Genomic DNA, 13,345 nt, shown 5'->3' with positions numbered 1-13,345 from the left:
GTAAAATTCTAATTAGCCCCCTCAGCTCAAGAATAATTTAAATATGATATTTACTGAGGCATCAGTTGCAGCCTCATTTGTAGAATGGCTTCTCCCTTTACTCAATCCTGCCTTGCTCATCAAGTAAGACATTATATTTTTGCAATTTGTAAAGTCATTGTATAATAGCCACCACATTAATTTATAAATAAATTGTCACTTAGATTATTTTTCAGCTTTAAGATTTATTACATTTTAACACTGGAAGGAACTGTCTGATCTTGGTGGTTTCTGTGCTCTAAGTGTCAATTAGTCGAATATACTTTTCTAAATAAAACATCTCCATTTGCAGGGAGGACTAAGCACCAGGAATGAGATGTGTCTCTCATACCTTCTTTATTACCCAAGAATTAATCTTGCTCGATGTGCAAGTATCCCAGACATTATGGAGCAACTTCAGTTCATTGGTGTTAAGGAGATTTATAGGCCAGTCACGTAAGTAATAAATGAAGCTCATGGTCGGGGTAATATACTTCAGAACAGGATGACATTATTTTTATACTGGATCTATCACCATGTTATGGAATTCCTTTACGTGTTGTTCTATTTGAGTATTTTCAACTGGGAAGACCAGGTGAGCTTCTTGGTTGCTTTGTCCAGGGTCCCCAAAACTACCCCCAGGTTCAGAGATATTTATAATTGTACTTGTGGCTAATATTAATTACAGTGAAATTAATATAAAAGAAAGTTATCAAAAGGAAAAAGGCATATGGGACAGTCAACAGGAAAACAGGTGCAAGTTCCCAAGAAACCCTTTCCAGTGGAGTCACACAGAATGTGCTTAATTCTACCAGCATCAAATTATGGCAACACGGCCCGTGGACTGAAGGGTCCTGGGTTCTATTCTAGTCAAGAGCACATACCTTGGTTGCAGGTTCCCTGGCCCTGGTCAGGGTACATGCAGGAGGCAACCTATCAATGTGTCTCTCTCACATCGATGTTTCTCTCCGTCTCTCTCTCTCTCTCTCTCTCTCTCTCTCTCTCTCTCTCTCCCTTTCACTCTCTCTAAAAAAAATCAATGGAAAAATATCCTCAGGTAAGGATTAACAAAAATATTATGACAACATGTATGGTCATTAGAGACTGGGCGCTCAGAGTTTTTATTGGGGGCTAGTCTCCTTAGCAAATTACCTAAATTCCAGACTCCCAGGAGGAAAACGGTATTCAATATAAACTACACCATTTGAACAAACAGTTCAGGTCTGAATAAGGTGGCTTATCAACTCCAGAAACTGATTTCTCACAGCCCAGGAGGCTGGGAAGTCCAAGATCAAAGCCGGGGCAGAATCAGTGACTGGTGAAACCCCACTTCCTCATGGACAGTCATCCTGTCGCAGTAACCTCATGGGGCAGAAGGAGCAAGAGGGCTTTCTCAGGCTGCTTTTATAGGGGCACTAATCCATAAATGAGGGAAGAGACTCCAAAGGCCTCATCTCCTAATAACATCACCTTGGGTGTTAGGATTTCAACATAATGGATTTGGGGTGGACACACACATTCAATCTCTATGGCTGGAAGTGATATTTGAGCAGAAACCTAAGTGACGAGAAGCCCGTCACGCAAAGATATCCAAGTATACTCTATGCAAAGAGAAGAGTCAGGTAATGACCTTATGGCGGGTATGAGGCTAGCATGTTCAAAGAGCAACAAGAAGGTGGGTTTGGCTGGAGCAGATGGAATATGGTAGGGAATGAGCGAGGAGGCCTGACAGCAAGTGGGACCAGATCATGTAGGCCTTTATAGACAGCATCAGAACTTGGGGTTTTAGGTGCAAAAAGAAGCCATTGCAGTGTGTTTTTTAAAAGTCAATTTGGCCACTGTGTTGAGAAAAGATTGGAAAGAATAATACCAATCTGGGGACTATTGTGGTAGCTCAGGTGAGAGGTAAGGGTACCTTGGACCAAGGTGGTGGCAGTAGAGTTAGTGAGAAATGGTTACCTTCAGGTTATCTTTTGAAGGTAGCACTCCCTGGAATTGCTTGATTGCATCACAAGGAATTGGTTAGAGAAGAAGACGAGTGAAGGAAACATGACGATGTGTGAATGGTCTATTGGTATAGGTGTAGGGAAACTTGTTTGAAGAAAAAATTGAAAATTCTGTTTTGGATATATTAAGGTAGATGTAGAAAAAATAATGGAGAGGAATTAAGGTGCCTAGTGGAAATTTTGGAGTATATGTTTTATTTAATATAAAGAAAGATTTTCTAATGCTTAGGACTTTTTAAAAGAGACTAATGTGATAGGCAAAAGTTATGCATAGATTTTTGAGGGGGTATATTTAAGAAGAGGGTAAAAAAAGAATGAAGATGTGGTACAATTCAGATGGAGACTACAATTATGGTCTACTTTTTATTTCTAAGTATTGTAGAGATTAGAAATTATGAACTAAAAAGACTCTTTTTAAAAAAATTAAACTTATTATTTGTAGATGTGTTGTACTGAGTTCCTATTTACCTAACCCAGTGACCATCAAAACAGAAATCTGGATCTACTAAAATACAAATAACAAAATGGTTATGTAAATTAGTTTGTAGTTATGAAGTATTTTTAAATGCATGATTTCATGTAAGTTATTTTCACACAATTTCAATAGGTAGAGCAGGACTTGGCAATCTTAGTTTTATAGAGCAGGAAATGAAAACTGAGAGAATTAAGACATTCTGTAATTCACAATAAACTGTTTATATTGTGGTCTATGATTTTATATATATGTATACTAGAGGCCTGTTACATGAAATTCATGCACACGGGGGGGGGGGGGGGGGCGGGGTGGTGGCAGGGGAGAGGTCCCTCAGCCCAGCTTGCACCCTTTCACAGTCCAGGAGCCCTTGGGGGATGTCCAACTGCTGGCTTAGGCCCACTCCCCTTTGTTCCACCTGTCGTTTTGCCATTTGGTCAATTTGCATATTAGGCTTTTATTTTATAGGATATGCCTTTTGTTAAAAAGAAATCTATATATATAAAAGCCTAAGCAACTGAACGACCAAATGACCAAACGACTGGTCAACCGGTTGCTATGATGCACACTGACCACCAGGCGGCAGCCACTCACTCCCTCAGTAGTCCTGCAAGTCCAATCTTTGGAGAATGGGCCAGGCACCAATGGACCAGCACCACCAGCAGGATCCCGACAGTGCTGCCGGCCTTCTGGAAGTCAGCCTTGGGCACCACAGTCACTTTCCCTCCCTAGACGCTCCGTAAGAAAGAAACAATATAAAAGCAGCCGCCAGGTGGCTCTTGTGGGAACATCAATGGGATGGATCTGGATCCTGGGCTGGCAAGGGTGTCCCACTGCCCTCCTAGAGGGCTGATTGCATTCCGGCCTCCCCCCACCACAGCCCTACAGGATGGGTGCCAGACGTGAGCCTCTCCCGGTCAGGATTGACTGGGTGCAAGCCCTCAGCAGGTGCAGTGGGGCCGGGATGAGCGGGGGTGGCAGTCAGGAGTGGCAGGTGGTGTTGGACTACCAGTTTTGGCCCAATCCCCACAGGCCACACCGAGGGACCTTACCTGTGCAGGAATTCGTGCACTGGGCCTCTAGTAAAATAGTAAAAATCAAAACAATACATAAAATGTCATGTTAAAAACACTGGGATATAGTCTTAAATTTTCTTCTGTGTTTATCTGTGTAAAGCCTCTGAAAATGCCCTGTTTCCATGTCCCAGCAAGCTCGGTGATGCCCATGCCTTAGGTTACCCCCAGGAAGTGGAGTTTTTCGTCACTTAGAGAGACAGGGAAATGGCTTCACAGAACAAGGTCACTTTTGAGATGTCATTGCCCACCTAAAACCACTTAACTACAGGTTAAATATTCTTCAAAATTCTGAGTGAAAAAAAGCCTCGGGACTTTAAATCAAACTTTCGTATTTTTCATTACCACAGTGACATAAATATTATTGAAGGCCAAACTAACAAGGTACTGGTTAAAAGATCAGAAAGAGAGGAATGGTCTGGGTGATTTTTCTGTTTTGCTTAAAAGAAAATTGCTAATTTGGTTTCAGGATACAGTACTAAAAAGGAATATATAACATGTAACCTTAAATCTCTTATTTTGTGCTTTTAATATAATAATTAGTTAGGTGCCCTATTTCATTTTAAACATCCCATAGCCATTCTAAGATTAGAGGATGACTTGGTAGGAAAACAGAGACAACTATATCCTGTTACAGGATTTGTCTGTTCTGGAGGATGCAGTTTTTCTTTGCCTCCTACAGATCTGGCAAGGCTTAAAGAAGAGCAAAAAGTTACAAAGATTAGATAACAGAATAGATAATGAGTTTATATGAATTCTCTATTTTCTGCAGCACCACACATCCATGCAGTTCCAGGCAGGTTCATATGCTACAAAGTTCCTGTGTTATTTGTAAAAGAACCGAGAGAGGTGTTTCTCTTTTTCTTTATAGGCAAAATCACTTTATGTTTATAATGTGTAAAAATCACAAATGCTTATTATTAAAGAGTGTAGGTAATGCAGAAAAAGTTTCAAAAAGAAGATAAAAGCCATCACCTCAACTTCTGGTAGAAAAAAAATAGACTAAATACTAACATTAATTGAAAGTTATTGCAGAATCTTTCTATGTAGGTATTGATATAAAGATGAATATATTACTATTATAAAGATTATAACTTGTTCAGTGTTTTAAACAGAAACATTAACATTTAATTTTGTTTTACTTTATCAGAAGAAAAAGATACTGAACAGTTGTTGAACTTCAAATAAATGTTGCTGTTGTTTTTAACCACAAGAGGCAGTATTTAATAAAGGAGCTCACAAATGTTGAGAAAATAGATTGTAAAAAGCATTACGATGTCACACTCACTTTTTAAAAACTACATGATTGGGTTTTTTGGCATTTTTTCCCCTTATTTCTTAAATTTTGGGTTTTTTTTGTTGATGATTTTTTTCTTATATTTGTTTTGTTATTCTTTTCTTTTTTTCTTTCTCTCCCCCTCCCCCAAACTACATTTTTTAATTTTAGATCATAAAAGCTAAGGAGAACACTCATACTTTCCCATTGTTTCTAACCACCTTTTTCTAAAACTCCAAAATATTTGTTATTCATATTATAATTTTTGTATTTTCAATTTTCACATTTAATTTTAAAAGCCAATTCTAAGAATATTTAAGGCAACTATACTTTTAAAATAGATTCAGTGATAATTCACAACCTTTATATCATTTCTACATTTTTGAGTTCTTTAATTTGATTCATCATATTTTCTTCTCAAGTTGTTTAATCAAGAAGGGGTTCCAGGTGCTATATGCCCTGAGTTCTTTTACATTTTTTGAATTCCTGCACTTATATTTAGACAGCATTTGGGTGGAGATATTTTGGGTTCACTTTTCTCCCTCTCCCTGCCCCTTAGAAGATCTCTTGGGATGAATGGGAGCATTCGTCCTTTACCTGTAGAACACATAAGTTAACTTGAACATATTCCAGTGTTGAGCATCTGAATCAAATTTTCCTGAGACACAAAGTGTTCTTTCAGTACATACATTCACTCCCCACCGCCTTTTTTTTTTTTTTTTTTTTTTGCATTTCAGGGAAGTTTTAGTGTAGCTACACATTTTTTTCTAATCTACTTTAGTTTTTTTTCAAGAATTTTATAATTTTTCAGAAGTGCTCTTTTGCATCTTGCTTTTTAAAAATGTATTTGCTACTAAAGTTGTTTTGTCCTAAATTTATTTCCTTTGTTCTGCTATCTTCCTGTTCATCTCACTCTGTTGTTTCATCATCTTTTATTTGAGCTCTTGTTTAATCGAATTCATGTTCTTGTTAAATGAGCTGATAACATGAAACACGTGTAGGAATTTTCTCCAGTATAATTGGTTTATATTTTCTTCTAGAGTCAGTTTCTTTTTCTGTCTCTTTACATGAAGTGTGAAATACTTTCCTTTTCTCCCTGTGTTTGCATGGTCATGTCATTTCTTCCTTCTGAGGAGTCAGTTTTCCCTAAAACTTACCTTTGACACAATGTAGGTGAATTCTTGACTTCCTTCTAAGAGAATCTGAGAGTAGCTTTCTTTCTTGCCACATCACAGTTAGAGGTTTAGGTGACATATTTTATGTGCCTACTTTTATATATTTTGATGGTAAAGGCCTGTGGGTATGGAGGTGGGGCTGTAGACTCTATATTACAATGCATGCATTCACCCTTCCTCAGATTTTGTTAAAAATCTATATTCGAGGAAGTTTTCTAACTGGTAAGGACCGCATCCCTCTCCATGGAGGAATGTCCCAGGCCGTCCATCATGCTGCCAAAGCCCCTGCAGCCCGAAGCCCTCAGTTCTTACTAGGGAGACTGCCTCAGGGTGCACTTCCCAGTAGTGTAGAAATACCGCCTTCTGCGCATGGGCCACGAAGTTTCAATCGCACTGTATGTGCTCCCGCACGTGGTATTTTGTGGAAGAGCCACACTCAAGGGGCCAAAGAGCCGCATGTGGCTCGCGAGCCGCGGTTTGCCGACCACGGCTAGAGTGCCAAGGGGGTTAGGACTTGAACCTTGTTCAGTCAGATTTCCTGGCTTCATTCTTTAACAGTTAGATTATAAAGTTTGTGGCATTATGTTGTATCCTTTTTCATTTGCTTGTTGGTATATTCTTATTTCTTTTTTATCCTTTATTTTAAAAGTCAAATTGCTTGGAGCAGAACTTACATGCAATAAAGTGCACCCATTTTTGTTAGGAAGTTTTCTCAGCTGTGTACACCTATGTAACCCTGTCACAAATAAGGTATAGAGATTGCCATCACCCCCATAGGTTCTCCTAGTAGTGGTCGGCAAACTCGGCTCGCGAGCCACATGCGGCTCTTTGGCCCCTTGAGTGTGGCTCTTCCACAACATACTGACTTCTGCGCATGGGCCACAAAGTTTCAATCACACTGTACATGTGCGCCCGCACATGGTATTTTGTGGAAGAGCCACACTCAAGGGGCCAAAGAGCTGCATGTGGCTTGCGAGCCACAGTTTGCCGACCACTGTTAGGCCCATCTGGAGACAATCCCATGGAACTGTGAATCTGCTTTATGTGACTATACTAGTTTGATCTTTTCTAGATTTTATAAAAATGTGATCATATAGTATGTGCTCTTTAAGCCTGTTTTTTTTTGTTGTTTGTTGTTGTTGTTTTGACCTAGAGGTTTCTGAGATTCATCTACGCTGGTACATGTATCAGCAGTCCATTCCTTTTTGTTGCTGAGCAGTATTCCCCTGTGTGGATACACCCAAGTTTATTTATCAGTTCACCAGTTAAAAGACATTTGTATTGTTTTCTGTTTCTGACTATTATGAAGAAAGCTGCTGTGAACATTGTTGTATTTGTCTTTGTATGGACATATGTCTTCAATTTTCTGAGTTAATGCCTAGTGGTGGAACCACTGGATTGTATACAAAGTTTACATTTATTTAATGAGACTTTCATCATTTTCTCCAAAATGGTGGACCTTTTCACGTTCTCACCATTAATATACAAGAACTCCTATGGCTTAACATTCTTTCAATATTTACAATATTTTAAATTTCCTCTATTTTAATGTGTATGTTGTGTGATATCTTATTGTGGTTTTATTTTCCATTTCCCTTGTGACTAACAATGGTGAGCCTCTTTTCACATGATTATTGGTCTTTTATATATGATCCTCTTTAATTTTTCAAATTTTTGTCTATTGTTTAGTTGGGTTATTTATTTTATTATTGACATATCAGAATTTTTTATATTTTTAAAGAGTTCTTTATGCTTTGGATATAAGTCCTTTGTCATATATATTTTTGCAAATAATATCCCCATTCTGTGTTTTGGTTTTCTTTTTTTCAGCTCTATTTTTGAAGTCAATTTAATCATTTATGGTTTGTTTTGTGCTTTTGGTATCCTGTGTAAGAAATCTGTGCCTACCCAAGGTCATGAAGATCTCTCCTGTGTTTTATTTTCCTAAGAAGTTTATAGTTTTAGGTTTTACATTTTGGTTGATGATATATTTTAAATAAATATCTGTGTGTGGTATGAGTTAAATGCTGAGGTTCATTGTTTTTCCTATGGATATCAAGTTGTTTAAGAACCATTTGATGAAAAAACCCACCCGTTTCCCATTGAATTACACTGGAATGTTTGTTTAAAATCATTTGACCATGAACTGACTATTTCTGGACTCTGAATTCTGTATCATGGTTGTACATGTTTAGCCTTAATGTAATACCACATTCAATTATTATAGTTTTATAATAGTATATCTTTAAATAAGAGGGTGTAAATCCCTAAACATTGTCATTTTTTTCTTCCTCCAAATTGTTATGGATAGTCTAAGTTTATTTCTTTTTTGTATACATTTTTTAATCAACTTATCAATTAGATTAAACTTACAAAGAAAAATTACTCATTATTAAACAATATAATGTGATTTATTTTTATCAACTACAGTAATATATAAATAATACCCTTTTTAAAATGTTTATCTGGGTAGACATTTACAGTATGCCTAGATGTATAGAAATTTAATTGTTTTAATTTCTAGAACATTCTTAGTCTTCCTAACTAATTCCCAGTCCTAGTGATAGCAGAAGAACTTGCTATTTCAAGGTCAACTATTTCTGGTTTAAAGCTTAGTCTTATAAGGAAAAGGACTCAGGATAAATGTTCACTTTTTCAGGATTTCTCCTCTTTCTGTTTTGTCCTCTTTTCTCCGGCGGTAACCTGACAGTGTGGTGTAGGACAGGCTGAAAGTGACGGTGTGATGTTGTCATAGAGTAGGGGCCTGGACAAAGTCAGTAGGAATGGAAAGGAGGCAGTAAGCGTGAGCCAGGGATGCCATCTCAGAGAGGTTGGTGACTCCATGCCCAGGTTACTCAGTCTTGCTATGCTGTTTGTTTCCCACATATGATCCACTGAGCTTCTCCTTTAAAATCCTTTCCATTTATTAAAAGTAAGTTAACAAATGTGTTTATACCTCATGTCAAGAAATACTAGTTTTCTGATATAATCTAGCAGCAAAGCTTTTTAAGATTTTATCAACGTACAGTAATACAGTATTCATTCTCATCAGCAAGTCTGCTGAAAACTCAGAGGGGTTAGGCCACCTCAGATCATTAGCAGAGATTCCAGTGCCACCTTGTGGTATATTATAACCACCCCTCCCCCTCCCGCCCTGTATTCTCTTAGCTATGAAGTTGATTTTCTTTTTTTCCAGCTAGATACCTTAACTTTTTGAAAAGTAAATTTAATTTTCAGGATTTGATTTTAAAATTATTATATATTTAATAAAACTTAGATGTAGCTTTTATTGTATTTAAAAGGACATTGTACATAAACATAATAGGCACTTTTCAAGTCAAGTTTTTACTTTATACTGATTCTGAATTGCATCTCTACAAATCTTCACAGCATGTTTAAATATTAAAATGCCACGGATTCTAGGTCATTGATAGATATGCTTAATGTAGAGTGATGCTGACTGCTCTTCCTTTATAGCATTTAACCTTAGAGTCTCTGTACAAAATAGTGCATTTAAAACTCAACAAAGATATATTGACTTTAATTAAAGGTAAAAAGGAAGTTAGGACTGAAGAATAGAAATATCATCGTATGGTATGCATTGTTTTTTATTGTATTATTTACCAGAATATAGAGGAAATAATTTTAATTTAGACATTAATAATTTATCTTTATAAATCTAAAAAATTAATAAAAGATGTTTAATTTCCTTAATAAAGTTATATTCAATGTGCCTGAATAGGTTATGTGTTTAAAAGAAGAAATTGTGAAGATAAAATATGAAAATATAGATTCCTCAGTTGGAGGTTAATTATTTGGTAATTATTGGAACATCTTGGTGTGTCATGGGACCCAGATACCTGATGGTTACCATGATAATCTACTGGAAGGCCCATGGAATAATTTATGTAAATTTTTTTATATATCAGCACTTACACTTTTCCTTCTTTCAGGAATCAATAATATAAATATATTTAACAAAGAGTAACTTTTCAAGCAGGTCTTGTCATTCTTCTGCGATTTGTTCTTTCTTTCTTGGACATTTAACAGGTTTGTTTTATTAGAGCAGCAAGTAGAAGCAAAGCTCATTGCTGAAGAATATTTCTTTTCTCAGTAAAATTGTAAAAACATTGTTTCAATTTCAAGTCTTTTGAATTTATCTCCATGTCAGCAAGCCAGAATAAGGTGGCCACTAGGGGTCAGTCTTCTCAACTGTATGGAACTGAAATGTCCATCTCAGTTACAGTACTTTTTAAGATGCTACACATTTCTTTTTTTAAACATATCTTTATTGATTTCAGAGAGGAAGGGAGAGGGAGAGAGAGATAGAAACATCAATAATGAGAGAGAATCATTGATCGGCTGCCTCCTGCACAACCCCCACTGGGTCTGGAGCCCGAAACTCCGGCCTGTACCCTGACGGGGAATCGAACAGTGACCTCCCGGTTCATAGGTCAACATTCAATCACTGAGCCATGCCAGCCGGGACCAACACATTTCTTTATTTCACTATTAGCATTTCAATATTTAGAACTGTTTGTCAGTAGTTATATTGTTAACTAGAGCCAAAACAAATAAGCGAGGAATTGTGAGACTCTGGGGAAGCTTTCAGAGCTAAAATTGTCTAAAAGTAATACCCATCTGCCAATAAAACAGGGACTTTCATTTTTTTAAAAATGTCATCCTCCTTATTTGGTATGTATTTCCTCTAGTAACTGCTGATGAGTTCATCAGTGTGTTGCATTAGGTCATCTTTGTTTGTAAAAATGAACAAGCATGATATCTACTAAAAAGTAATGGAAACATGTAATGCTTTTATTCTGAATATTACTAATTGTGGGTGTGTTTTTTTACATTTTAAATTCAGGACCTGGCCTTTCATTATCAAAAGCCCCAAGCAATATAAAAACCTTTCCTTCATGGATGCGATGAATAAGTTCAAGTGGACTAAAAAGGAAGGTCTGTCCTTCAACAAGCTTGTGCTGAGCCTGCCGGTGAACGTGAGATGCTCCAAGACCGACAATGCAGAGTGGTCGGTAAGCCCTGCTTGTTTTTGTCTTTGGGGGAAACCAGATGTCACATTTTACCTGAATCCACAACAGGTGAAATCTAGGGAACAGATGAATACCCATCAATCCAACGATCCATCCGATAATTTGTTTAATGATTACCTGGGGTTGACCAAAAACTCCTGATTTCTTTTCTTTTTAAGAGAAAATTTATTCTAAAACTAAACTTGTAGTGAAGCAGGAATAGGATGAGATGAGAATTTCAAAAAGTGATGAAGCCTGTTTTGTATTCCCCCCACCCCCACCGTCCCAGAGGCCTCTCTGGCCCTCTTCCCCACTTCCCTGGGAATCCTTAAGGTTGTGACTGTCCTCATGTTTGACAACCTCAGCAGCCATCTGTGCCCCCCACCTCCATCCCCCCCCCTTTGATTCCTGCAGAAGTGCAAGGACTGAGCGAGCGTGGCCACAGTCCTGCTCTGTGATCGCACACTCATTGGCGTTGTCTGCTCTTTCAGATCCAAGGGATGACGGCCTTACCTCCAGATATAGAAAGACCTTACAAAGCAGAGCCCTTGATGTGCACCTCTTCTTCCTCTTCTCTGCACAGAAGCCTCTCTCTTCAGCTGCTGGTGTGCCTCACAGTCCTGGGCAGCATGCTGAGCAGCCTACACTCCTGGTCCTAGTTCTGTGGTCCTTGGTGACGATGTTTTCTGTGATTGGAAACTCGTTTAATGTGCGGGTTAAAGACACTTGGGGCATGAGGAGTGTGGAGACTTCCCTTTCATATACTCCCTTCCTCCCCACTCTCCCAGTCCCCCTGAGAGATATCCTGGGTTCTCTCCTTTTCCTCAGACATGGCTGATAAAATGTATCCATTACCAATAAAGCAAAACTGGCCTGATCAAAATGTGGACCAAGTCAAGCGGAAGTAAAAGAATTCTTTATTTCCTTCTGCATTACATTTATGCAAACACTTGTAATTGCTATTTTAATTTTTAAATGTTGGTTTGGCTTCTATATTCCTTTTAAAAACTGTCAAAGGAAGTACTCTCCACTCCAGTTTTCTTCCCCTTTATTGCTCTTTGGGTGTGACTTCCTGAGCATAAACAACGGTCCCCTACCTTTCAGTGTTACCCAGTTCTGTCCTTTTCTGTGAATTCCCCGAGGGCCCCATACCTCGGTGCTTTTTGATGATGCCCATGTTCATCTCCTCATTTATCTGAGTCTGTCGGTACAACCCCTAACCCATCTCGGAGTACATCTGCATCCTGCTCAGCGCTGGGCTGGCCAGGTGAGTGTTTTGTGAGCTCTGGCACTAAAAAGGGAGAAAGGAAAGAGGCTGTGGGAAACAGAGAACTGGTACCTAACCAATTGTAGGCCGAGGAAAAAATGTAGTTGGCTGCAACCCTGTGCTGTCAGGGGTCCTTTTGGGGGTCCCAGGTCAAAGGCCAGACAGTGTGAGCCAGCCCAGGAGAGTGCGAGCTCCACGTAGCACCTCACTGACTGCGGTCGGGGTCGCACGTGTTGCCTACTGGCTCAATTCGAGTCACACTTGCTATTGTAGATTTATTTTTATATGAAGTAACAGACTAACTTTCCATAATGCAGTTGCTACCAATTGAAAAATCTTGTGAGTTTTTGGGTTCTCTTTGTAGAGTTCAGTGAAATCTTGTTAAGTGTCCTTTCCTCATTTCTTAAGTTGGGATCATGTGAATCAACCAAATGAAAGTAACTTTTTGTGTGGCATCTTGTACACTCCTAGAGAGAAGTGATTCTGTACTGAGGTTTCCAGTCACATCAATTAAGCACTTTGCATTTTCTATCCTGTGTTTAAGCCCTTTCTCCCCAGCAAACAATGTCTTCAATACCAACTATATTGTCCTTTAAATAAATGTTATGTTTTGGTGTGTTTCCTTCCTGGTCCTAAGAATTTTGTCCACATAATGAAATGTCTGTAATATTTATGAGGCATATATTATAGTTAGCTTTTCTTCTTTTTATTTTACAACTGCTATATCAGACTTTATTATTTTTCCATCCAAATATTTATATAAGAAATATGATAATCCCTATCTGAAATTTTATGTTTATTTTTCCTTCAGGACGTCTGAATCTGAGATGTCAAAGTAGAATGATTTCCTTTGGAAATCATGTAATATTATCTGCTTTCATTGTTCTTGGTAAGGAAGGTAAACATACTGGCTAGAAAAGGATACACAGCTTTGGGAAGCTTGCATTTTTGGAGAAATGGGAATCTGTTTTTTCAGTTGATGTTGCTAAGAATAAAGCTGTCATTGTTCTGCTACAAATTCTTAT

The 13,345-nt window shown here is 38.0% G+C and overlaps 1 protein-coding gene across 1 annotated transcript in view; it reads left to right on the top strand.

Moving 5' to 3' along the window:
- The window catches only part of MOXD1 (monooxygenase DBH like 1), an 80,312-nt gene extending 67,370 nt beyond the window's left edge, over positions 1-12,942 (top strand). The window contains exons 10-12 of the mRNA XM_070417709.1: positions 332-474; positions 10,888-11,056; positions 11,545-12,942. Coding sequence (XP_070273810.1) covers positions 332-474; positions 10,888-11,056; positions 11,545-11,712 — 480 coding nt within the window. The 3' untranslated portion in view covers positions 11,713-12,942. The remainder of the gene's footprint in view (positions 1-331; positions 475-10,887; positions 11,057-11,544) is intronic.
- Positions 12,943-13,345: the final 403 nt, after the last annotated feature.

Source organism: Myotis yumanensis, unplaced genomic scaffold (genome assembly GCF_028538775.1).
Source record: "Myotis yumanensis isolate MYYU_CA2020_CCGP unplaced genomic scaffold, mMyoYum1.0.hap1 SCAF_6, whole genome shotgun sequence".
Classification (NCBI taxonomy): domain Eukaryota; kingdom Metazoa; phylum Chordata; class Mammalia; order Chiroptera; family Vespertilionidae; genus Myotis; species Myotis yumanensis.
The sequence above is the reverse complement of the archived record's forward strand: the minus strand, read 5'-3'. Positions and strand labels throughout refer to the sequence as shown.